Consider the following 27,260-nt stretch of genomic DNA (forward strand, 5'->3'; position numbering starts at 1 on the left):
TTAGACATTGTTCAAATAAGTACAAGCTAGAAAAGGGAAGGAATAAATAAAGAGAAATTTTTTTTTGTTTTTTTTAAGATGAAGTCAAGTAGCGTTTACAGAGATGAGTTTTCAGCTGTCGCTTGAAAATGGTCAGGGATTCAGCATTCCGGATTGGGGTGGGAAGATCGTTCCACCAGCCAGGAATGGTGAGCGAGAATGTTCTGGAAAGTGATTTTGAGCCTCTCTGTGATGGTACCACGAGGTGTCGCTCACTAGCGGATCTCAGACTTCTGGAGGGGATGTAGATTCGTAATAGTGAGTGGAAGTAGCCGGGTGCTGAGCCTGTGGCTGTTCTATATGCAAACATCAATGTCTTGAACTTGATGCAAGCCGCAAACGGTAGCCAGTGCAAGGAGATGAAGAGAGGTGTAACATGGGTTCTTTTGGGCTCGTTGAAGACCATTCGTGCCGCTGCATTCTGAATCATTTGTAGAGGTTTGATTTTGCTTGATGGAAGTCCAGCCAGAAGAGCATTGCAGTAGTCCAGCCTAGAAATGACAAGGGCCTGGACAAGAAGTTGTGCAGCATGCTCCGTTAGAAAGGGCCTGATCTTTCTGATGGTGTGCAATGCAAACCTGCAAGATCGAGCAGTCTTTGCAATGTAGTCTTTGAAGGTCAGCTGGTCATCAAAGGTTACACCAAGATTTCTGACCGAAGTTGATGGGGTATATATTGTTGATGGGGTAATATCAACAATATATATTATATATTACCCCATCAACTATTACTATGTAATAGTTGATGGGGTAATATATCGCACAACCCTACCTAACACTTTCTTTATGGCTCTGACATTTTTTTCCAGTAGGAGATATATGAAATATGATTGTGCAGATAGTCATCTCGGCAGTAGGGGCTGCCAACAGGAAAATGGTTTCCATGCCTATTGCCTACCAGGTGTAGATTTGTCAGGCAAAAAGCGTTGTTTGGCCCTTGTGTGAGAAGTACGATCCCCTTACCTGCCACTTTATCCTCCCACCAGCTTAAGAAGTGTTTACATGTCCCAAGTAACAGTCTGCTGAACGCAGGGCTGCATGAAACAAGATACAATGTCCCACGAAATCCATACCAGTGCCTTTATTCTCATGAATGAAAGTAAGATTACACCAAGATTTCTGACCGAGGTTGATGGGGTAATTGTAGAAGAACCTAGCTGGATGGTGAAATCATGCTGTAGAGTTGGAGTGGCAGGGAAGACAAGAAGCTCAGTCCTTGCCAGGTTGAGCTGTAGGTGATGTTTTTTCATCCAGGTAGGAAGAGAGTGAAACAGCCAAAACAGACTGAGATACTGAGGTAGAGAGTGAGACAAGCAGAAATTGTGAGGTAGAGAGTGAGACAAGCATAGATTATGAGGTAGAGAGTGAGACAGGCAGAGAGATAGTGAGGTAGAGAGTGAGACAAACAGAGATTATGAGGTAGAGAGTGAGACAGGCAGAGAGATAGTGAGGTAGAGAGCGAGACAAGCAGAGATTGTGAGGTAGACAGTGAGACAGGCAGAGCGATAGTGAGGTAGAGATTGAGACAAGCAGAGGTTATGAGGTAGAGAGTGAGACAGGCAGAGTGATAGTGGGGTAGAGAGTGAGACAAGCAGAGATGGTGAGATAGAGAGTGAGACAGACAGAGATTGTGAGGTAGAGAGTGAGACAAGCAGAGGTTGTGAGGTAGAGAGTGAGACAAGTAGAGATTGTGAGGTAGAGTTAGACAGGCTGAGAGACTGTGATGTAGAGAGTGAGACAAGCAGAGATTTTGAGGTAGAGTGAGACAAGCAGAGATTATGAGGTCGAGAGTGAGACAGGCAGAGCGATAGTGAGGTAGAGAGTGAGACAATCAGAGATTATGAGGTAGAGAGTGAGACAGGCAGAGAGATAGTGAGGTAGAGAGCGAGACAAGCAGAGATTGTGAGGTAGACAGTGAGACAGGCAGAGCGATAGTGAGGTAGAGATTGAGACAAGCAGAGGTTATGAGGTAGAGAGTGAGACAGGCAGAGTGATAGTGGGGTAGAGAGTGAGACAAGCAGAGATGGTGAGATAGAGAGTGAGACAGACAGAGATTGTGAGGTAGAGAGTGAGAAAAGCCAATATTGTGAGGTAGAGAGTGAGACAAGCAGAGATTGTGAGGTAGAGTGAGACAGGCTGAGAGACTGTGAGATAGAGAGTGAGACAAGCAGAGATTGTGAGGTAGAGTGAGACAAGCGGAGATTATGAGGTAGAGAGTAAGACAAGCGGAGATTATGAGGTAGAGAGTGAGACAGGCAGAGAGATAGTGAGGTAGAGAGTGAGACAGACAGAGAGATAGTGAGGTAGAGAGTGAGACAGACAAAGAGATTGTGAGGTAGAGAGTGAGACAAGCAGAGATTGTGAGGTAGGGAGTGAGACAAGCAGAGATTGTGAGGTAGAGTGAGACAAGCAGAAAGATTGTGAGAGAGACCAAAGACGTCTCCAATGTTATCTGAAACTCAACAGAGAGTACAGTCTGGATGACTATCTGGTCTCAGTCAGGAATATAACACACAGACATTTACTGACAAAGTACAGACTGAGTGACCACCAGCTGACCATAGAGAGAGGACTAAATAAAAAGATGTGGTTACCTAAAGAAGTGCGCATCTGTAATGAATCTAGATCAGGATCACTTGAGACGGTGGAGCACTTCCTCCTCCACTGTGACAAATACACATCCTTAAGAGACTCACTGTACAGTCAAATACAGCAGAAACTTCCTGAGTTCCAATCACTCCATGAAAATGACAAATTAAGACTATTACTTGGTGAAGGACCTATGTAATGTGGTGTTTTGTTTCATGTTCATGTTTTCCATGTCTTATGAACCTAAGTATGTCATGCCAATAAAGCAATATGAATTGAAATTTAATTGAATTGAGAGAGACAAGCAGAGATTGTGAGGTAGAGAGTAAGACAAGCAGAGATTGTGAGGTAGAGAGTGAGAAAAGCCAATATTGTGAGGTAGAGAGTGAGACCAGCAGAGATTGTGAGGTAGAGAGTGAGACAAGCAGAGATTGTGAGGTAGAGAGTGAGACAAGCAGAGATTGTGAGGTAGAGAGTGAGACGAGCAGAGATTGTGAGGTAGAGAGTGAGACAAGCAGAGATTGTGAGGTAGAGAGTGAGACAAGCAGAGATTGTGAGAGAGAGTGAGGCAAGCAGAGATTGTGAGAGAGAGTGAGACAGGCAGAGAGATAATAGGATGAGTGTTTGTTGTGTTTGTTACGGAGAGGGTGAGACAGGTAGAGAATCAGTGAGACAGCCAGAGATAGCCTGAGATAGTGGAACTAAAGAGTTAGACAGACAGTGAGAGGGAGTTCTAAATTGAGATACCAAGGTAGAGAGTGAAACATTAGTCATGCAGAGAAATAGGGAAGGTATACAGTGAGACAGGCAAATAAAGGTTTGTGAAAATCTTCCATGATAGGATGAGGGTGAGAGATTTAGGGAGAGTATGAGATAGCCAGAGATAACCTAAGATACTGTAGTGAAAAACACAGACAGACAGAGGGACTCAACTGAATTGAATTTAACTGAACTGAACTGAATCAAATCGAATCGTAGAGAGTGATAGGCTGAGCGTGTGAGACAGGAAAGAATGAGAGATAAAAGGTGAGATAGGTAGAAAGATTGAGGCATGCAGAGAGCGAGACAGACAGAAAGAGCGTGAGACAGGGAGAGATAGTAAGGGAAAGTGTCAGACAGGTTGAGAAAGAAGAATAGAGTGAGACAGACAGGGAGCAAGAAATACTAGCAGAGAGAGAATGAGACATACAGTGAGAGAGAAAGAGTTAGACAAGCAGACCAAATGAGACGGACAAAAAGAATGAGACCGAGAGAGTGAGACAGACAAAAAAGTAAGACAGGCATCAATGAGCACCAGACAGACAGAGTAAGCATATCCACTTGAGTGTAATAGTGTGTGCACATTTGTACTATGGATTAGCAAGTTAGTGTAAGAATGAAGCAGTAAAGGAATGCAAAAAAAGGAGGTCATACATGAGAGTAACACGGCACCTCCATATGAACCTCCTCCTGTGACTGCCGTCTCTGATGACTCACAATCTCGCACAATCTCAGCCCATCTTTACCGCCACTATGAAGAACAGTCGACGCAGACACACAGGAGCGAGAGATAAAGCACAAGATCCTGCAATCAGCCCGAGACTGTGCGTTACAAAGAGCTTCCTCTCTTCCGCGTTTCCTGCGGCACCTCTGGAGTTCAGCAGACTAAGCGCTCCTCTCTCTTCTGTTTGCGATAAAAGTTTCTTGGCAGAACTAGATAGGACACGGGTCGGGAAGAGATTCAGCTGACAAACTGCACACAGGCCTCAGAGCGAACAGACCAAAATAAGCTCCACAGGCACGAAGAAGAAACAACAGCCCCACAATACAAAGAGCGAGATTGTTGCTGAATCATGCCAGCTTGACATGAAAGCTCTGAATGCTGTCAAGATTCGGCTGTTTTTCTGCCTGTGCATTTGTTAACTTTTTTAACCTGTTGAGGTGCGAGTAATTCCGACAGACGTGGGTCTCGCTGCCTGCTTCTCTTTCTGTCTTTAGAAGCGCGTCTACATAATTTCCTCAGGGCTCCAGTGATTGAATGACTGAAATAAAACGCACACACTGTTAAACTGATTTTAAGTACCAATTAGATCTGTCACCCAGTTCCTATAATCTACTCACAGAAAATCATTTTGTGGTACTTTCTATGAAGGCTGAATATATTACATTACGCACTGTATTGTATTATCAATATTATATATATATATTATAAATAAACAAAATAAAGATTAGTTTTACAAGAAAATACTATTTCAGTCTTTCAACTTCAAAATTTCACGTTCAGTGCAATGTGTTACTTGATGTTTCTTTGTAAATAATTGTGAAATTTACTAGCAATTTCTGAGTGAAAATTGTTTCTACACTTCTTTTTAAATGTAGGTTGCTAAAAGCATTATCACATTATGTAATGTTTCAAATATTTAAAAAATAAACATGCAAGCAGCAGGGCATATGTAGATTTTTTTTTGAACAATGGCTTTTCAAATTTGGTGTAAATGGAGTATGAATAATGTTGTAGAGTTATTGCTGTAGTCAAGGAAAATGTTTTAGCATTTCTGCTATTGGGAGGATTGCATGTGAGAGACCCTGAGACTAGTTTTATGCACACACACACTTGCCACTGTGACATATATCAGACTGAGGATCAAATGCAAGAGTCCTATGAGTGACAGATGGCTTCTCCGTCAGTCAACATCAATCAGTCATGCAATCAATAAAAATGACTAGGCTGTCTGTGATTATTTTTTTCAGGGACAAAATAAACTACTTTATCTTGTGGCCTCTCCCTGTCTGTACCAGGTTTAACAGATCAATATCCTACATTTAAGATGCAGCATTTTGTTTAATTTAAAATCATTTGTGCTCTTACCGCGAAGCAGCAGTACAGAGTCGCCTTTGCAAAGTCCTCAAGCGTTTCATTTTCTGGCTACCTTTCTCTTCCCATATACCTGCACTGTTTACACTCTTTCTTTCTCTCTCTGTCTCTCTCTGTCTCTCTCTATTTCTCTCTTTCTCTCTCAGCCATGAATCTGTTGGGGCTGAACTGGCAGCTGAAACCTGTGGTTGGTCCCATGCTGAACAACGGCTTGGGAGCCGGGCTGCCCAGCAACAGTGACGTAGCAACAGCGCCCTCTGGAGGCAGAGGTGAGCAGCACAGTCTCACAGCACGCTGCAGTCCCGCACGCTCTTTTCGATAAGAAGGATGTCAGGATTGTAACAGAAAAACACAAAGGGGGAAAAAAAACTATAAACTACATTCAGAAAAAAAAATCAGTTGTGCTGAAACCTCCATTGCCCTGTATATCAATTTGTTTCCAGCTTGTACTCATTTTGATTTGTGTTTAGTAATTTGCTTCTCTGTCGCACACTGAGGTCCCATCATGACAGCACATTTATGCCCACACACACTTCTTTGCCTGCTTCCACGATCGACAAGGGACATTATTCTCTGGGCTTAATTTCTGTAGCCGTCTGACAAGTCATAAGAAACCAAGTAACCATGTGATTAGGTAGAGCAGCAAGGCATTGTGGGCCAGTGGTGCTGGGGAGGTGATTATTTTTCAAAAATAGTGTGTGAAACAGTATGTGTTACGCAACGAGAAACGTGTCAAAAGGGCTTTTCACACTGCGCTTCCTAACCCTGGGTTACTGTCGTTCTAAATCCCTCTTTAAACCCTGGGTAAAGGAATGTTTATGACCCCAGGTTTAGTGTGAAACATGAAGCAAGACAACCCAGGATTCCTTTTATCTGAGGGTTTAGAATGACCCAGAGTTAACTATTTCATGTGTGATAAGCCCTAGCACACCTTTAGTAGTGCCTCTATACACATTTAATTCTGTGAATGCAATCTTGCATTTTTAATCCAATTTTGTTTAAAAGCACAATATTCCCTGGTGGCTTAATCAAATAATAATTCAAGACAAAGATGTTAAAAACACAACTCATATTTTTTGGAGACAGAAGGTCAAGTCATTTACATTGTAATGTGGGATACTGTATTCTGCGTACTGTGCTACAGTATCGTCTTTACTGCAATTTTTTTTTTAAAAGAATATGATTATCCAGGTATGACATGCATAACAATTTGAGTATGGTAGTAATCCTACATAATTAGCACGTCTTTATAATCTACTGATAATTCAGATTTTTCCCATCAGGAATCAAACGTTTGATTAAAGGGGTCATATGATGCTTTTTTAAAGATCATTATTTTGTGTATTTGGTGTAACAGAATATGTTGACGATTGCAAACAAAAGCTCATATACTGTACTTCCATACTTGCACAACCCTTTGCTGTTCACCCATTTCTTTTCCCCCAGCTCTCTCTGGCTGTCTCTGTCTTGATCTCACATGCTCACAGATTCATAGGAAGTGTCCTAGAAAACACCACATCACCTCAGTATGAAGGACAACACCGTCTGTTCTCTCTCGCTCTCTCTCTCTCTCTCTCTCTCTCTTTACAGCAGGCAGGGACTAGTCATTTTTGAACACACACATGCTTTTACAAAACCTAGTGGCAGAGGCAGCATTTGAAGTCATCAAGTAGGCTACTTAATATACATAATTTTGAGCAAATTCTAAGTCGGCGTCATACAACTTTCACAAAAAACCCAGTCCCAGAATGCATTGCACGGAGCTCAGTGAAACACTAATGCTGCCTTCGCGTGCTATCGGAATAATCATAAATACGAGTCTCCTAATCAGAAACTGGACATGAGTGGCCTCTTAAGTCGTATTTACTACTGGGAAACTCAGAGATCATTTTTATAGCAGAGTTTCCGAGTTGGGCGGGCCATGAACTTTAAACATGGTGGAGGGGACATCGATTGCTGCTGTCAGTGCTATTCTTTATTAGTTTTTTCAACAACAACTATATCACCCTGTCTTGTTGTTATTTATATATACTGTATGGACAATCATTTGAAGCATATTGTATGTTTTATGAACAATGAAATAAGCATGTATTTGACCGAACTTCCAGAAACGTCAGCTGGTTATCTAGCGCAGTGAATGTTGGTTTTCAACCAGTGGGATGCTACAATTTATTCTTTCTGACAACAAAGCACTTGAATGCAATGAGCTCGTAATCACAACTTCATAAGTGGGAAATAGGACATTTCCGATAGCACGTGACGACAGCATAAATACAAGATGGCGGACAAGGAAATAAAAATGTCTGAATAAACATATTTCATTCAAGCCGTTGCTCAGTGTAATTAAAAACTGATTTTTTTCCCCCCAAACATTTGCTTGTTTTGTGTAGTTTGTTTATTATAATACAGCTGTGTTATCATGCTCCATTAAAACCAATTGCAAGTCAAGTCTCCCATGCAAGCTCAGTTTGTTTGGCACACAGAGTTGCTACCTACATAGTGTGCACCTAATTAGTGAGGGTAGAATGTTAGGATGCTGACTTAGTAGGTTGTTTACTTCTCTTTAAAATAGAGTAAACACATTTTCACACTGTTTAGTTTTTCCTTTAATCTCTCCTCAGTGCTACAGTATGTAAACATCTCTAACTCCGTGATTACATATAAATTGTGGCGTAATAGTTTGCTGTGTTTTTGTGTGAGTGTGTGGGTAACGGTGAGATTGTGAGCTTTGAAACAGCTCTTCACCTCAAGTGTTTCAATCTGAACTGAGCATGTCGGTGTCAATTCCATCCATACAAATATGACTTTTCTCTCGCTCTCTCCCTGTCGCTTTCTCTTTCTCTCACATGCAGACATAATGTATTCTACATAATAGTGAGATTTCATTAATCATACACAGACAAAGCTACAATACGGCTATGAGGCAGATGTTGCTGGTTGCTCTGTTTGGCGGTAGCACCACATATAATAAGTCTTGTGTTGTGCCATGTCTGGTTGTTGTTGTTGCTTTTTTTCTCTGTCTCTCTCATCCTCTGCTGCTTCTTTGTGTATAGCTGTTATCCTACCTTATTGTCTGGTATATTGTGTTGAGATGCTCTTATCTGGGCTTCTGCGGGATGATTTGATGCTCTGGACTGATCTGTGAAATGATTTGTGTGTGCTTCTGCCTACTGGCTACATTAGCTTATGATTGGGCTCTCTGCACTCCACACTGCACTGGATTCTGTTACGGTACTTGATGCTGTGTTTAGACACTCAGATTCAGATGTCCTTTATTTCCATGATAGCTCTGATCCAAAACCTACAGTTGTGAGCTCAGGGATGCTGTAGCGGGGGGGGGGAGGTTAGGACGATTCCAAGGGACCGGCATTAGAGAGGGATCTTAGAAATGCTATTTCTAACGAGGCGGACCCCCCAATCCCTCCCGGACCGTGATTTTTTTTTACCGCTGGGACACACAACCCCCACCCACATTTCTTTCTATAAACACATTAATGATTGCTTTTTCTTCTGTATTTTGTTTAATTTTCACTACTGTTCACAATATTTTTTTTTTTTTAAATCTCTCTTATGCTCACTAAGGATGTTTATTTGCTCAAAAATACAGTAAAATACTATTGAAAGAGTATTACATATTAAAATAACTTTTTTTATTTTAATATATTTTTAAAATGTAATTTATGTTATTTTCCTGTAATGGCAAAGCTGAATTTTCAGCAGGCTTTACTCTAGTCTTTAGTGTCACATGATCCTTCAGAAATTATTCTAATATGCAGATTTGCTACTCAAGAAACATTTTTATTATTATTATTATCATTGTTGAAAATAGTTGTGCTGCCTAATGTTTTGTAGAAACCAAAATACAGTTTCAGGATTATTTGATAAATAGAAAGTTCAAAAGAACATAATTTATTTGAAATAGTAACTTATGTAATATTAGAAATGTCTTTACGGTCACTTTGTTTGCTCAATTGTCATAAATAAAAGGAGTATTGAATTCATTATAATTATTTAAATAATTAAAAAATACTGATGTGGTATACAAAAGCACAATATAGATTGTATTATTATCATAATATTTTGTGCAATTCTAAGAAGAACTTAATTTTGCTGCTTACACATCAAAATTTGCAAAATAAAATTTGATTATAAATATATCTCATTAAATACTGGAAATATAGCTAAATACTTAATGAATAAATAAATTATAAATGCTGAATACATTTAAATTTTCACTAATTTGGGGTTGCTGTGCATATTTATGTATGTTTTATATTTATAATTTTAAGTTTTATATGACACTGTAGAGTGTTCCAAATAAGTCACTTATGATATTCAGTTCCCTTAAGTATAATTGTTACCTTTTAGGTAGCTGTCTGTGTAGTCAGCAAGGTGGTTCACTATGTTTTGGAACAGAGCTATTGTGTTTTGTTGTGAAATAAAACTGGACTATTGCTTCGGCCATGGCCGCAGACTGATTGTTCCTTCCCTAAGGAAATTCTCGTCCGGCCTCCCTCGCTCTCAATGGTTTTTCTTTAGATCTATTTCTCCTCCATCCGTGCTGTTCTGTATTAATGAGGGAGGCTATTTCATCTCCTGTTGCCGCTGCTCAGTCCTGATTGTGTTTTCATTGTTCTTTATTTCCTCATCATTTTTCACAGGTTTTCTCTGTCAGAGCTGCGGTCTGCAGTGTAGATCTGACCTGATTACAGGGGAGCTGTTTTCGTGTGTGTGTGAGAACATCACAAACGTAGGGACAGAGGGAATCTGTTGCACGCAACCTCCATTTATACTCGGCCATTGCCGCTAGCTACGAGCAAGAGATAGAGAGAATAAAAGATAGAGAGAGAAAGACAGAGAGGGAGAGAGCAACCATGGATTTTCCATTAAATGAAAAGTGGATAACAGCTTGTGTGATTATGTTGGTAAACAGGATGGTGGTGTTGACATGGCGTATGAGCCAAAGCCTGAGGGTGGAGAATACACGAACTCTCACTACAGAAGAGATCTCTCCGTCAGCCTGAGAGTCCACAAACAGCAGAGTCAGAAAAAAGAGGAGTAGAAGATAAGTGAAAAATCAACAGGTTCCAGTTTCACTTTTAGAAATAGGTTCCTCGGAACACCCTAAACAAACAAAGAGCCTATAAGGACCCACTAACATTATAGAATATATATACACGTGACGTGACGTGGATACTCGGAATTAGTGCTCTGCATTTATCCCATCCAAAGTGCACACACACAGCAGTGAACACACACACACCGTGAACACACACCCGGAGCAGTGGGCAGCCATTTATGCTGCAGCGCCCGGGGAGCAGTTGGGGGTTCGGTGCCTTGCTCAAGGGCACCTCAGTCATGGTATTGAAGGTGGAAGAGAGCGCTGTACATTCACTCCCCCCACCTACAATCCCTGCCGGTACGAGACTCGAACCCACAACCTTTGGGTTATGAGTCCGACTCTCTAACCATTAGGCCACGACTTTCCCCACACGCACTACTGTTAAAATATCTGGGGTCAGTAAGAAGCAAACACACATTAAGTTGATCAAACATGACAGTAAAGACATTTATATGTTATGTTATATATCAATTTTAAATAAATGCTGTTATTTTGAACTTCCTGTTCAACAAATAATCCTGGAAAAAAAGTATCAATGTTTCCACAAAAATATGAATCAGCACGACTGTTTTCAACATTGATAATAATAAGAAATGTTAACTGAGCAGCAAATCAGCATATTAGAGTGATTTCTGAAGGATCGTGTGACACTGGAGCAATAATGCTGAAAATTCAGCTTTGCATCACAGGAATAAATTACATTATTTTGAGTTAATAATATTTTGCAATATTGTTGATTTTACTGTATTTTTGATAAAATGTGACCCTGTCTGTGAAATCCAGGCTAAAGTCTCACAATCTAATTATGAGATAACAAGCATCAAAGTTTGATTTCAACCTCTAATTTCACTATGATTTCAATCTTTGACATGGCCTTACTCAGTCAGTATTAAAGATATAAAGGTTATATTTTCACAGAATGTTCTACATCTTTATGAAGGATGATTTTATGTATAAAACAGTAAATCGCAAAAAAAAAATAACTTTAGCTGGGTTTTCACAGGCAGGGTCACAAATAAATCCAGCAATAAGAGACTTGTGTCAAAAACACCAAACCCCAAACTAAAAAAAAATAAACTGTCATTTCTTTCATTGAATAAACTATTTCACTCTGAAATGCATCACATCATGAAAGTAAAATGCTTTATGAACACTGTTTGATGTCGACATTAAGAGTGTAGTTCTGAAAACCGAATCTCTGTCAGAATCATAGATCACACTTTAAGACTTATATCATGTGACAATTCCAAATAAAGCTCAGCTTCATAGAAGCGACCATTAACTTTTCATCTTAATAAGTTATTCCTCAGTTCTTCCGCGAGCTGCGTTTGAAAAACCAGGCTCAGATATTCAACAAAGAAGCCCCTATTCCCTGCCTCTCTCTGGCTCTCTGCTGTTTATCGTGATACACTATCGGCTTTCTTTGCTCTGGGTGGGTACAGTGAGGTTATGGGCAAAAAGACTTCAGGAAGTAGCATTTGTGTTTTTCAGTTTCCATCAGATAAGTGTCTCCCAGAGAGAAAACACATTTGTGCCATTTCCTTTTGTTTTCTGCTTTCAAAGCGGCTACCACTGAATCTATAAACAAGGGGCAGTTGCAACACAGCTGAGGTGAGAGATTGATTTTTGTTTTATGCCTTCCTCTCTGTCTCAGGGCCATGGGCCGCTCGCAACAGCAGCGTAGATACGGGCAGCCTGGAGGTGGGCAGGCGCGTGACCCAGGAGGTGCCTCCCGGGGTGTTCTGGAGATCCCTGATGCACCTCAGCCAGCCTCAGTTCCTCAAGTTCAACATCTCCTTGGGCAAGGATGCACTGTTCGGGGTTTACATTCGCAAAGGGCTGCCGCCGTCCCATGCACAGGTGTGCACACCCTTTCTATTTACAGAGAGGCCACTCTGTGAAGTCCTTTCAGGGAAAAAACCCTCTTTCATCCCAACAGCGGATCAATCAGTCATTGCAAACACATTTTAGAAGTCACCAGGTGGTAGATAAAATCATTCCAATTGCTCAACTTCAAAGTATCTCACTGTTTGATATGTATGAATGCTGTCAAACCACTTAAAAACATAAAGAAAAAGAAAAACATCCCCTCGTGTTCCCTTGTTTCTGCATTTCTCCCTCTGCAGTACGACTATATGGAGCGTTTGGATGGAAAGGAGAAATGGAGCGTAGTGGAGTCGCCCCGTGAGAGACGCAGTATTCAGACGGTGGTTCTGAACGAGGCCGTGTTTGTACAGTATCTGGACCCTGGCACATGGCACCTGGCTTTCTACAACGACGGCAAGGAGAAGGAATCTGTCTCATTTAGCACAGCTGTTCTGGGTCAGTTCTACTGTACATTTACTTCAATCGCTCACTATATCACTCAACTGTGACATTTTTTATTTGAGATGAGAAGATACAATACATTTGCTGAGATAAGCAAGCATAACCATTTTTTAAATATAAAAAGTGTTTTAAAACAAAATATTATGCAAAAAAAAATATATTGTATGATCAACATTGTAATAATAATAATAATATATTAATCTGCACCAAATCAGCATATTAGAATGATTTCTGAAGGATCATGTGACACTATGTGAGTAATGGCTGCTGAAAATTCAGCTCATCACAGGAATATATTACATAAAAAAATATTAAAATAGAAGAGTAATTTTGTATTGTAATAAGATTTCAAAATATTACTGTTTTACTGTAGTTTAAATCAAATAAATGCAGGATTGGTAAGCATAATTATACCAAATAGAGTAGTATATGTTTAGAAAAATTAAGCATAAAATAAGTACTTATTGATAAAAGAATATGAAAATGTATTATAAAAATCAAGAGCAAAGAGAACAAAATGCAAAACTAATTAATAAGAGAACTAATTTGCCTAGAGAAACCCTTTTAATCAACCACTATTCAAAATATGCTTGTGGTTTTATGAGGAATATGTCCTTGCGTTGTGACATTGAATGGCACATGCTTTTTTTCAAACGATTTACACAGAAACTTGTATTTCATAAATTAGGTCTAATAAAAGACCAGTTAATTTTGAAACATTAAAATTATGGACAATTGGATTTATGGATTTTAGTCTCTGTAGAATTACAGATAAATGCTTCCATGCCGTCTAGTAAAAAGGAAATAATTAAATAATGTCAAGCTATTAATGTTATACCATTTCATATATATTATTATTCACTTGAAATGAGATAAGCACCTCGTGACTCTATTCTATGAATATTCACATGCATGAATTCTACGAATAAGTGGTGTCTCACCAATTAACCTTGCGCTAATCTACTGTGATATGGCCTACTTTCATTGCCGTGATATTACTCATGGCTAATGAAATGGTGTGTGACGCTGTTTGAATGGGCTGTATCAATAATGACCAGAGACCGCCACTCAGAAATAGACCGAAAGAGGGACAGAAAACTCAGCTGAGAGAGGAAGGATGCAGTGGAGGACAGGACAAGATGAGAGCTGGATGTGGTGGTTACAGCTGTCATTGCCATCAAAGTGGCCTTTTTTAGAAAGGTTTCATTCTTTTTACAGACTCTGTGCAAGAGTGTCCCCGCAACTGTCATGGTAACGGAGAGTGTGTGTCAGGAGTATGTCACTGTTTCCCCGGGTTCCATGGTATGGACTGCTCGAAAGGTAAGAGACACTCCAATTACACCCGAACTCTGTCGTACAGCAAGAGAAAGAGCTTGAGGGGAAAAAAAACATTGACAGAGAGAGAGAAGTTTTTTTTACTTCCCTGTCACTCATACTAGCGAAATGGAGAATGATCCATTGATGTCATATTTAAAATGATAGTTCACCCAAAAATGATCATTTTGTCATCTTTTATTCACCTCATGTCGTTCCAAACCTGTGTGACAATCCACTTTGGAAAGCTGCTGTTTAGAGTCATATGGACAAATTTGATGGTGCTTTTTTGTCATTTTGGAGCTTGACAGCTCAGACGTCGAAAAGAATGACTAAGATCAACTTCAAAAACTCACCATTATACCACAACAGAAAGTCATACACATTTACAATAACATGAGGATGAGTAAAAATTACATCATTTTCATTTTTGGGTAAACTGTGCTTGGAAACCATGGATAAGCGATAGCATCAGAGACATATTGAGTTATAGTGCTTATGCTGGAGATTGAAGTTCTCCGTCCAGTTCTCATCTCCATGAATCTTATTGTCAGCATTTCTTGCCACCTCTGTACTTCTTCTGTCAATAAAATGCAAATAATGCAAAACAGCATGCAGACTAGGGTCCAGACAGACATAAAGAAAAGAAAAGCATGCAAAAACACATGTAAGGGGGAACAACAGTGAATTGTTGCCAGTATGGCACCAGCAGTGGGATTCAAAGAGCTGAACACATCAAAGATGTGTGTTAATCTCAGCGGTCCCTATGGCTCTACACACTCAACAGCCTTGGGTTTAGCCCAAGAGTCTAGGCACCCTCTAGATGAGTGTGTATGTGTGTGTGTTTCTGACCTAGCTATACGTTTTGGGACCAATTGGATTATATAATTCCCAACTTAATTTATGGACCATCATAAGAAGGGAAAATGATTCATAAATAGACTAAATCTTTATTCAACTCTGGAACTGCCAAAAGTTTAAGAGGTAAGAGATACCTCTGTAGTAATTATAATTAGCTGAGAACGACAGTTGTCAATGGGAAGTCCCCTTTTAGATAGCTGGGTAAATGTGTGTGTCCTCAATTGCCCAAAAAATTCATTTGCACATCTTGACTGAAAATACATTCACTGCATTTGCATACTTTCCTGTTAAGAAGGTGCTTTAGTTCTATGACTCAGTGAAACTGAGATCTATATGTTAGTAGAGGTCTCTCTCTCTCTTTCTCTTTCTCTTTCTCTCTCTCTCTCTCTCTCTTTCCCAGGCATAAGGATGATGAATGGTGGTTCATACCGCCCAATATCTCCCATTGTTCACCTGGGAAGCTTGTGATTAATAGTTTTGTTACCGCAATGTTAAATTACATTTTCTTTCATTACAGTTTTCTCCAACCTTTCACAGCTGTCCACTCCCTCCACTACTGCTGACCCTGTGTGTGTGTATTAATATCTTTACAGTGCAAGGAGCCTTGAGACTCTCGTTGCAGAAATCACCCCAGGAAGTCTTTTTAGACTGCTAGTTACTAGACATCTTTCATCAGGGCTTAGAGAGAGTGCTACTGGGTAATGTAGTTTAAAAGTCAAGACTCAGGTTCAGATGCAGGCGCAGTCTGTTCTGATCAGGTTCGAATATGTGCCATGCTATTGACATGTTTTAGCACATGTACCATGGTGTTACCATGTTTTTAGACAAGCACCTTGATATTATTATGTTTTTGGACATACACCATGATAATATGATGTTTTTAGGTAATGTACAGTATAATATTTTTATTATATTCTTAGGACATTTATCATGGTATTACCATATTTTTTGGACATGTACCATGATATTAATATTTTACTTTTTTTTTTATAAGTGTTCTCATTTGTTAGTTATTAGGTTAAAAGCATCTGCTAAATTAATAAATCTTATCATTGTAATTTCAGTTTGCAATCAAACTAAAGTCTCAATAAGAGAATGTTCCTCCACACTGATTGTTGTTGAACGTGTTTGGTGCCTAAAGCTTAAGGTTTAGTTCATTATTTTATATCGTATGTCCTCAGTGTGACTTTTCTGAGCCCAGTGTTGTCAGATGTGTGCTCAGCCCTTTTTTCCTAGTATCACACCATTCAGAGACACATCCATGACCACAACTTCCAGCCTGTTTCTCAATCTCTTCATAAACTTACACATATTCTTTGTAAACATACTGAAAATCTCTCTCCCTATGCTGTCTCATTTGTCTCTTATGCTATTCAAGGGTCTTTAGAGGTAAAGCATTGCAAAAGAAATGAATAAGGAAATGTCAGACTCATATAAAATTGTGCCTTGTTCTCTTTCTGTTTCTTCCCAAGCGGCATGCCCGGTCCTCTGCAGTGGAAACGGTCAGTATGACAAGGGATCGTGTATCTGCTATAGCGGATGGAAGGGTCCGGAATGCGATGTTCCCATAAGTCAGTGCATCGACCCCCAGTGTGGTGGTCATGGCACGTGCACAGAGGGCACATGTGTTTGTTCTTTGGGCTACAAAGGAGAGAACTGTGCTGAGGGTAAGTGTATGTGCATGTGTGTAATGGTGTAACTTTGTGTAGATGTAGTTTCTTTCTCAATGGCTTAATAATATCCTCTGTGACTGTAATAGCTGCATTCTGTGCATGTGGCTACTTGAAAAGGGAAACACACATTTTCACATATTCAAACAAGTCATTTTTGGCTGTTTCCCCAGATTCACTGGTAGGTCTTAATGGGCTCCCGCAAAAACACCTCTCAGAGATGAGTAAAGGCTAGAAAATATATTGATCTGGGTGGTGAGAACAATAGTTTCAGTCTTGATTCATTTTTTGTGTTCTGTAGAGTTCGGTGGCTCTCGGGTAAGACAGTGACTGGCAATAAGAGAGAAGAAAACTAGAAGAGTCCCAGGAGTCTAAAAATGGAAAGGGAAGAGAAAGAAAAAGGTAGAGACAGAAGAAAAAAGACGAGGTATAAGAGGACAAAAGGAGAGGCTGAGACGAAAACCGCTAACAAACATAGAAATAGGTTGATGGAAAACAGAGTTTCAGAAAGTCTTTGCTGCTCATTACAGAGAGACAGTGATGGCAGCTAAACAAACAAACAAACAGAACAACAAAAGCCTTGCATATTAATACTTTCTAATTCTCATTCTCTAAATCTCTAATTCATTATCAACAGTCTGGCATCAAGTCCCATATTAAAGTGTTTAGAGGGGGAATTAATTGAATTGTTCACCTAAAAATGAAAATTCTGTCATTGTTTACACATTCTCGTTCCAAATCTGTTTTTTTTTCCTTTTTTGTTTGTTTGTTCATGTAACACAAAAGAATATATTTAGGTGAATGTTCATGCTGTTCTTTTCAATAAAATGAAAGCATATTGCGAACATAATATGTTTAAGATGTGTAAGTCAAGGTTTGCCTACATTTTGGGGTGCAAATGTACCCACAATGATGATAAACTTACCCAGGAGGAAATTCAACATATTAATAATGTTTGTGTCAGGGTTACGTTTAAGGGATAGAAAATATCATTAACTTAGTAAGAAAAAAGAAACCATAGGAAAGTTCCCAACATGGCAGAAAAGCAAATGTATGTGTGTAAAATAAGAGAGAATGTTTTAGTGGGTCATGAGGAACTGAGGTGTTGCAGATCACAAGGTCAGCACTTTGTCCTTTCATTTTTTTTCCTGCCGTTCTAAGATTTTTCAAATCAGATATTCATCACAGCAGAGTCACTCAAACAATTTACCTGAAGTGCCGGTGACACAGAAATTGATATCTGTGATGTGCAGTTTCTGCAGCATAAACATTTGGCATGAATGGCTTTATGTGCGTGAGGAGAAAGGAGCAGCACTTCTGTCAGCCGAGGGGGGCTGAGACAGGGGTGTCACGCAGGGCACCTCAGGGCCGGGTAATTTGTCAAATGGCTTTCTCGTACTTTTCATGGCCAGATCTCTTCTTTCGCTCAGCAGTCGATATCAATTTTTTGAGGCACCCCGGATGGAACATGTGAGAGACAGGGTCAAAGTCAAAAAGAGAGAGGAAAGGAGAGTAAGAAAGACAGACGGAGATGCTGAGAAAGTGAGGGTTTGAGAGGTGAGTGTGAAAGGCTCTAGACAGGAAACTGCCATACTCACACTTAAGGTGTGGGATATTGATTTTTCATGCTTAGATGAAAGACGTAGTATGTGCTTGTGCATGCCTTCTTCAAAATCCCAGAAAGCCCAGGTATATGTGAATATGCATCCTTTTTTTTCTTTGAATGTTTTTGGTATCAGTATATTGGTAGCAAAGTACAAGTAGCAAATTCATGATCATTGCTGTGACATAAACTAAAGGCTTGGCCTTTAAAAAACAGGGACAAGCCCTTCAATACATCCCTCCCTAGCTTCCTTTTTAATAAAAATGATGTCAACACAGGAAAGAAAACTGAGTTTATAAAGTAATATCATAGGGTCTTTTTATTTCTGACAGATGAATCCTCATTCATGACTCTCACCTTTTGTTCGCAGTTGACTGCCTGGATCCAACCTGCTCAAATAATGGCATCTGTGTGAACGGAGAGTGCCACTGTAAACCAGGCTGGGGTGGACCAAGCTGTGAGCTGCCCAGAGCACAATGCCCAGATCAGTGCCACGGTCATGGTGCTTTTATTCCAGACACAGGCGTCTGTAGCTGTGACCCCAATTGGATGGGCCCTGATTGTTCTGTTGGTCAGTCTGCATGTTTGATTGGATCTCAGTAATAAAAATGTTTAATTTCTTTATACCTGATTTCTAATGTATGATATGTAAATCGTGGTTTTACTGCTCTGTCCTTTCCTCCACACAGAGGTTTGCTCAGTCGACTGTGGGACACACGGTGTATGCATGGGTGGCTCGTGCCGCTGCGAGGAGGGCTGGACGGGTGCGGCGTGTGACCAGCGTGTGTGTAACCCGCTCTGCGTGAAGCACGGCACCTGTAAGGATGGGAAGTGCGAGTGTGAACAGGGCTGGAATGGAGAACACTGCACCATCGGTAGGCATACGCCCAGCCCTGACCCAGGAACTGATCTTTTCCTGCTCCCTATACTGACTATTACAACAGACGTCAAAGCACTGTCTCTGCTCTGCCTCTACTGCTCTCTTGAGCATTATATAGAATCCCTCCTCTTTTCTGTGCTTGAAGCTTAACGTGAGAGGGACCTGTTTTTGGATCATCCTTGTTGGTCCCAGGGCAACAATATTATCAACCATTCAGATTTTAGGGAAAGGGTTAGAGCTGAGGTTAGGGTCTAAAACAGTGCTCTCTTATTTTTGGCCTAAATTATGGTTTGGGCCAGGGGTGTCCAAACTCGCACCTGGAGGGCCACTATCCTGCAGAGTTCGGCTCCAACTCACATGCCTGGAAGTTTGTAGTATGCCTACTAAGACCTTGATTAACTGGTTCAGGTGTGTTTTATTGGGGTTGGAGCTAAACTCTAGAGGACAGTGGCCATCCTGAAGCAGGATTGGACACCCCTGGTTTGGGCAATGGTTTCTTAAGGACCAGCAAAGGATGTTGATCCAGGAATATGACCTACTTGCATGCAGCTCAGGGATTTAGGAGAACTCCAGGAAAAGTTTATGCTAGTGATTTTTCTCTTGACTGATCCATCAGGATGGGATATATAGTACATGACTCTAAAACCATTAATATTAAGGCCATGCTCCAAAAGCTGCCTTAAACTCCTGTGGTCCACATTTTGATAATATAAATCCAGAGGGATTGCAGTCTGCTGTAGAGTCCACAAAAGTGTGCATCGATGCATACTGTAGCGGCAACAAAGGAGACTCTCATGAGCACCCATCTAAATGATGAAAATTAAAAAATGGGATACCCTATGGCCACCTTTCAGCACACCTGAACCAGCTAATCAGTCTCCTCGGGGTCACTAGAAACATCCAAGCAGATGTGTTGGAGCTAAACTATGCCGGAAAATGACCCTTTAGGAGCAGGATTGAACACCCCTTCCCTACGTTCTTGTGAAAACGACAGAAACATTCAAATCACAGCCATTGCATGACTGCAAGTACAAATCAAGTGCATCATTTGACCCAAATCTCGGAAAGAGAAGTTTAAAGCATTTAAAGGTAGAGAATAGCAAACTAAAAGCTTGACTTTAAATCAGTTTGGAAGCATTTTCCCATAAGCTTATACAAGTTGTAAATAGGGCATAAGACAGACCAAGGTGAAATCAGTAGATACGGGGACAGTAGGTATAGGAGAGATGAATGAGGTGCTGAGGTGCAAGAGTGTGTGGTGGGGGGGTTATTGAGGAGAATTAGACTGTTCCTCTGTCTGGTGTTGGACTGAGAACAGACTTAGTCGTGTTTGATCACGCCTCACACAGTGGAGGCAGATGTGTGGGCTGATGGGTAATGAACAGTCCTTGCGGAGTAGCAGCAACTGATGAAAGGCAGAGGCGTCACACCTGTTTTTGTCTTGACTTCCTTCTCTCAAAAATAGACTCAAAAGCCAGAGTTTTCCTTTCTCTCATCATCTGTGGATATGTATGTGCATGTTTGTCTGTCATTCCAAAGATGACACAAGCGACAAAGACTGAAAGTGCTTTGCCTTTAATCCTTCTCCCATTGTACGCCACAACAGGAAGTCTGTCTGATTATTGTCACCAAACTCTTTCTGTAGGCTAAAAAAGCCTTGTAAATGGCTTCCATCTTCAGTTTCCATTTTTATTTCTCAGAATTATTCTGTTTCTAACTGATTCAAATGCAACACATGTATTCATTTGTCTTCTTGTTATGACGCATTTTTGTTTCTTCTCAATGTCCTCTCTGATGCAGACTTTTGGGATGGAAGTATTGAAGGTATTGTACCTCGTCGTACTGTGACTAGTGCTAGCTGCACTTTAGTCTGGTCGTGAGCAACCCCTCGCCTCTGATAGCTTGGCTGCATAACGACTGTGTGCTTCTGTTCGTAGAGTAGCCTTTGTGGAGTAGAATGTCGTGTCGAGTAGGTTCATAGTGCTAGTCTGTGTTCTTCAGCGTGTGTGTTTATATTCTTGTTGTAAGATGATAATAGTATAGCTGTAATCATCTGTTTTGCACCTTGTTGCTTTTTAAATGTCCCTCTCCTACAGCATTAACCATGCTACAGAAGTGTCCAATCTGCCTGAGCCACTTAGAACAATGACTTTTCAATCCTTCAGAATATGGGGTAATACTATGCATTAGAGTGGCCATGTTACACATATAATTTAATAGATAGTAAGCAGACATCCTAAATGTCTACCACAAGTTATTACAAAGACAGTCTCAATGGAGTAACCTGAGGATAAATGTCTTGCTCAAGTTGTTGATTGAGTCAAAGTGCGATTCATAACATATAATAATAAATCTCCATGCCAATGCAACCGGTTCCGCTCTGCCCATTCCAAGCAGGGCTCAAACCGGCAGCAGCCAGCATTGGGAGGCAGGCATGCTAACAAGGAAGCTGAAGACTAAAGTCTTTAGTGTCTGTTGCTAGTGCCTCTGGAGGGCAAGGGGAGTGAGATTTACCTGCACAACCTCCCCCTAGATGGCCCAAATTATCATGGTACATCTCAGTGTGTCTACTGTACTTAGGGCTTTATGAATCCTTTACAAAGTCTTGGCTCATGAATGTTAACTTGGTGATTGGATGGTTATCTTGCAATGTCAGTATGACATGAAGATTCATGAGTCAAGTAATTGCCATGTTGTCAAAACCAGCCAGTCTTTCAGGTCTGTCAGTTAAGGTGGAGCAACAGTTTGAAAAGAATCTTGCAAAACCAGTTAGATATTGTAATGTGTTTCTAACAAGCTAACTGAAAAATCGCATTTGGTTTAATGACATTTCAAGTTAACTCTATCACTTCCTTAAAGGGATAGTTCACCCTAAAATGAAAATTCTTTCATTATTTACTCATCCACATGTTGTTCCAAACCTGTAAGACCTTTGTTCATCTTCGGAACACAAATTAAGATTTTTTTTTTGATGAAATCCAAGAGCTGACCCTGCATAGACAGCAACGCAACTACCACATTCAAGGCCCAGAAAGGTAGTAAGGACATCATTAAAATAGTCCATGTGACATCAGTGGTTCAACCTTAATTTTATGAAGCTATGAAAATATGTTCAACAATTCTTCTTATCCTTGTCAGTCTCCGACTCTTGTGAATGGTACTACTCACGTGAATGCGCGTGATGATGCTGCTGACGCAGGAGCCGGCGTTCTGACGTAGAACATGCATGCGCTGCGGCTTGTTTACAAGCAGAGGAATGCACAAGCATGTGTCGTGGTACTGTCATGAATGGTGGTGGAGACTGACCTGAAGAGAAGAAATTGTTGAATAAAGTTATTTTAGTTTTAGTTGCACACAAAAAGTATTCTTGTAGATTCATAAAATTAAGGTTGAACCACTGATGTCACATGGACTGTTTGTCTTTACTACCTTTCTGGGCCTTGAACATGGTAGTTCCGTTGCTGTCTATGCAGGGTCAGAAAGCTCTTGGATTTCATCAAAAATATCTTAATTTGTGTTCCAAAGATGAACGAAGGTCTTACGGGTTTGGAACAGCATAAGAGTGAGTAATTAATGAGAGAATTTTCATTTTTGGGTGAACTAACCCTTTAAGTATAAAGCTTTGTTACCACCGCAGTAATGCAAGAACTTTAAATATGCACAACAGCACCACGCTTTTGCAATGCATTGACTAAGCAAATGCATTTGCATACTTGACTGTTTGTTTATGAGTCTTCCATTAACCTAAAAGTCTTTCTTTTTATAGGTAGGATTTATTTCTGCATCTTTGAAGGAATTATGCCATAGAATGGCACCATATACTTATTAAAGGACCAGTCTCTCTGGAGCAACATGAGTTTAAGCCTTGCTCAAGAGCACAATAGTGAAGGCTTCTTGAGGTGGTTGGAACCGATGAACTTCAAGTTAATAGACTTGAGCTGGAACCACTACAGTACACCACCCCCATTCCCTCCAACTTTTATAGGAGCAGAGTTAAAGGCTGGGTCAACTACATGACTCTAAGCATAATGGGAATGCTAGCATTTAAGTAGACTGCAGTTTCAGCTAGAGGCAGAGCAGCACTCACCAGGACACACCAGCTCCTAGCAGTCTGTTTGAGTCTTGCTTTTTGTTTGCACAGAACAGAGACGCAGGAGGCAAGTCGTCCTATACTTCCATCAAGTTTCAGAAAAAAAAGTTAAATTACAGAGGACACTGCAGAGTGGAGACAAAGATCACATAGAATTTGCTATACCTGAGGGATATAGATTACTACTGCGAGTAAAGGGATCGGAAGGGAGTGGATCCTAAGATAAATGTGAAATTTCATGAGCCATTGGTGCAGAGTGGGTCAAGAGCAGTGAGCAACATTTTTACTGCGCATATTTCGGCACACAGGGTGCAGGACCACAGAAGGCATGGTAATGACTTTGTCTCAGCGCCTGCATGAGTTCTAACTCATAGGATGAATACTAATGGAGGGGCAGGAGTGTGTGTGCTTTCCTGAGAAGGGGAGTGCGGTGTGTTTGCAGGGAGAGCAGGATAATGAGGAGTTTAACTGCAGGGCCCACAGTGATCACGTGAATGCTCATGCATCAGTGGACGGAAGCAAGTCTGGCACAAGAGCTAGCGACAATTGTTACTTGATTTAAATTTGTATCTCTTAATTGGCCAAAATGACTGCAGGTGAATAGCCGTTGGAGGCATGGATTTTGTATGCTAGGGTATACTGAGTGGATGTGAGTTGCACTTGATTGGCTCATGAATGGAAACCACGCCCACCATACAAGACAAACCCATCCCAGCTTTAACTGCACATCTGAATGTCCTTTTAGGGAGTGGCAGTTCTTAAAGTTGCAGTGCACATATCTGCACCATTTGTCAAACCAAACAGAAATTGCAGAAAATTTTTTTTTGACTGTTTCCAAACAGGTTTCCCAAACACACTAGGCTTCTGAGAAAACTTGTTAAATGCGCACAGAACATTATCCAGTCTCTGCTATACAGGTGCATCTCAATAAATTAGAATGTCGTGGAAAAGTTCGTTTATTTCAGTAATTCAACTCAAATTGTGAAACTCGCGTATTAAATAAATTCAATGCACACAGACTGAAGTAGTTTAAGTCTTTGGTTCTTTTAATTGTGATGATTTCACTATTCCCATGCTGAAGTTTAGGATGTTATTTGACTTTGTAGTAGTACATGGAACTCTATAGGCAGAAAACCCAGACAGAGGGTGTTTTATGCAGTAGGTGCTCACTCCCTGTGGGACTTTATCTGTCTCTTCCTAAGGCGAATTTGGAGGATTTATGAAACTAACCTTTATTTTATGACCTTTAAAGGCGAGAGGGCTGCAGACCAGTGGATGGGATAGTTAGGTGGAGGACTGGATTTCTCTTCCACACGTTCTTTTTCCCCTGTAATATCCCATCCTATATATTTCTTTCTTACTTTCTTTCTTTCTTTCTTTCTTTGCCTGCAATTCCTGCAACCCTGCAACCCTGCTGTTCTTTTCTTTTGCTGTTTTTTCCCCTTTCCACCAAACCATCTGTCTGTTTCTGTCCATCTCTCCATCCATCAACCGCTGACTGTTGCTATGCAGCGTACTTCTTTCCCCATCTCACCTTTGCATACCTCTCTCATACCGTGTGTGCTGACCCATAACTCAAGGCAATCTCAGCTCCTTTTTAAGTAGATTACAATAGAGTAAACCCGCATTACTTTAGTCAGGTGGCTTAATAGTTTGTGAAATCCCACTTTATTCTAGTTAGTGTTCTGAGAATCGACTGGCCTTTGGCATGAAAGAGGGGCCCTGCTCAGTGCTGCCCAATGAGGAAGATCAATGGTCAGCATAGATTTTGCTGTCCTGGTGTTTCATAAGTATTTGGCTGCTTAAAATGGCAGCTCCATTTAAAAGGCAATCATTGCTAAGTGACTTTCCTCTCAGCTCAATATTGCGTGACAATCGATGCATAGCAGGCTGTTAATGTGGCATCTCAAGGACCCCAGACATTGAAAATTACATTAATTAAAGCAACATTTGATTTGAGTCACAATGGCTGAATGCGTCCCAGTGCATGCTGGGTTTTCACACTCCTCTGCTCGAGGCCATTTCATTTCACTCATCACAAATCATCTGAAGTGTCAGCTGCCAATAATACTATATAGCCTTGCGATGGAGGAAACCAGCTCCTTCCAAAAGGCTGTGTTTCCAGGGTAACCATAAGCGGAGGCTGTGACACACTAACAGAAGTGTTAACTGTTAGAGATTGAACTCCGGGGCACCAGCAATGGTTTCTGATGACACAGTGTGAGGTCGCAGCGTGGTTTTCGTTTTACAGCGAGGTAAGAGACGATGCCCACAGCAGTGCTGAGATTTTTAGACCGCATGTTTTATTTACACGAAACTCCTGATGACTCAAAAATGTCAGGTCACATCTCTAGGGTGCTTAATTATGGACTGGTGTGGCTAAAGGAGAATAGTGCTTAGCCTTTTCATTTCTCTTTGTGTTTGTTCATCTCAGTCTCTGCCTCTCCCAGAGAGAGCTTCCTTAAAACATTCACATCAATCCACGTTCTTCTCAAAACTGTTGTGACAAGATTGATTTCTGCCTTTTGTCTTTTAGGAAGACTGTTTATCCCGTAACTGCATACATTAAACACCCACACACATGCCACACTTCACTCCAAAAACTTGATATATTTATCAAAGCACTTTTTCTCTTTCTTGAAAACATCTTTAAAGGTGACATATCATGAAAATCTGACTTTTTCTGTGTTTAAGCACTATAATCACGTCCCCGGTGCATCTACCAACCCAGAAAACGTGAAAAAGAACAACCCAGTAAATTGTTTTTTTTTTGGAAAGCCTTTCTCTGCAAGCTTGTGAAAAAATGAGCCGCTCAGATTTCGCTTCCCCCATGACGTTGAAAGGGGATCATCTTATAATATTACCTTAATTTGCAAGTTTCCACCCATGGCGCTGCCGTTGTGTTTTCACAAGTGTACCAGTTCTAACACCATGGCGAAAGTTCAAGCAAAGCATGCTAACTGTTCGGTCTTCAGCTGCACAGAAGAACACAGAACACTATTTAAACTCCCAGCTTCAGAGGAGACAAGAGAGCAGTGGATTTATTGATTTATTTACTGTATATTACACTGCAGCCACACAGATCTAATATAAATATGTAATTTTTTCCCCAGCTGTTTACCTTCACAGATATAACCGACTGTTTTTGAAACTTGTGTGTTTTTAACATAAACTTGTGTGTATTTGACAGTTTAAGCGCAATAAGACATGGAAGCACTTAGTTTAGTACTCACATGTTGTGTGACAGCCGCTTTCTGTGCGCGTGCTTCGGATGTGTACTCTCAGAAAACCGTATTTCAGAGGTTTAAAATAATTTGGCTTAAAACGCATGATTTCTGTGTGACAGACATAATAATCAAAACCAAACAGATGTTTTTTAGCAGAGTATCTGATGTACGAGCTGTAAAGGCACAGCCCTATTCTAGAAAAGGGGGCGGGGAGCAGCAGCTCATTTGCATTTAAAGAGACGTGCACAAAAACAGCGTGTTTCTGCTTCCACTCCAAATAGACATTTTCAAAATGATATAATAAATGATCTGTGGGTTATTTTGAGCTGAGACATCACAGACACATTCTGGGGACACCTGAGACTTATATTACATATTGTAAAAAGGGACATAATAGGTCTCCTTTAAAATAAGTATACTTCTACGCCTTCATATTCTCCCACACTATGTTCTTATTCAAAAGTCGTTGGTTCTCTCCAGGGATGCCGCTAGCAATTTTGGGCCCTATGAAAGAATATGAGGTTGGGCCCCCTACCGCACCAACTACCGACTATATTGCCCAAAGTATTGGGACAACCCCTTCTAATGAAGAGGTTTGACTACTTTCGTAATTTCCATGAGTACAAATCTTAATGTTTAAGCATATAATGATATTCTAGGGAATTGTGTGCTTCTAATTTTATA

General features: G+C 40.5%; 1 protein-coding gene across 11 annotated transcripts in view; it reads left to right on the forward strand.

Moving 5' to 3' along the window:
* LOC107707213 (teneurin-2-like) overlaps positions 1–27,260 on the forward strand; it is a 312,784-nt gene that overhangs the window by 257,947 nt on the left and 27,577 nt on the right. For 7 of the 11 annotated variants that reach the window (XM_016511148.1, XM_016511146.1, XM_016511154.1 and 4 more), the window contains 8 exons: positions 5,628–5,750; positions 12,258–12,463; positions 12,730–12,925; positions 14,150–14,251; positions 16,579–16,773; positions 18,750–18,950; positions 19,069–19,254; positions 21,060–21,083. In XM_016511148.1, coding sequence (XP_016366634.1) covers positions 5,628–5,750; positions 12,258–12,463; positions 12,730–12,925; positions 14,150–14,251; positions 16,579–16,773; positions 18,750–18,950; positions 19,069–19,254; positions 21,060–21,083 — 1,233 coding nt within the window. The remainder of the gene's footprint in view (positions 1–5,627; positions 5,751–12,257; positions 12,464–12,729; positions 12,926–14,149; positions 14,252–16,578; positions 16,774–18,749; positions 18,951–19,068; positions 19,255–21,059; positions 21,084–27,260) is intronic. The other 4 variants (XM_016511150.1, XM_016511156.1, XM_016511153.1 and 1 more) reach the window with 2 other exon arrangements.

This window comes from Sinocyclocheilus rhinocerous, unplaced genomic scaffold (assembly GCF_001515625.1).
Source record: "Sinocyclocheilus rhinocerous isolate Xijiao unplaced genomic scaffold, SAMN03320098_v1.1 scaffold174, whole genome shotgun sequence".
In the NCBI taxonomy this organism is placed as follows: domain Eukaryota; kingdom Metazoa; phylum Chordata; class Actinopteri; order Cypriniformes; family Cyprinidae; genus Sinocyclocheilus; species Sinocyclocheilus rhinocerous.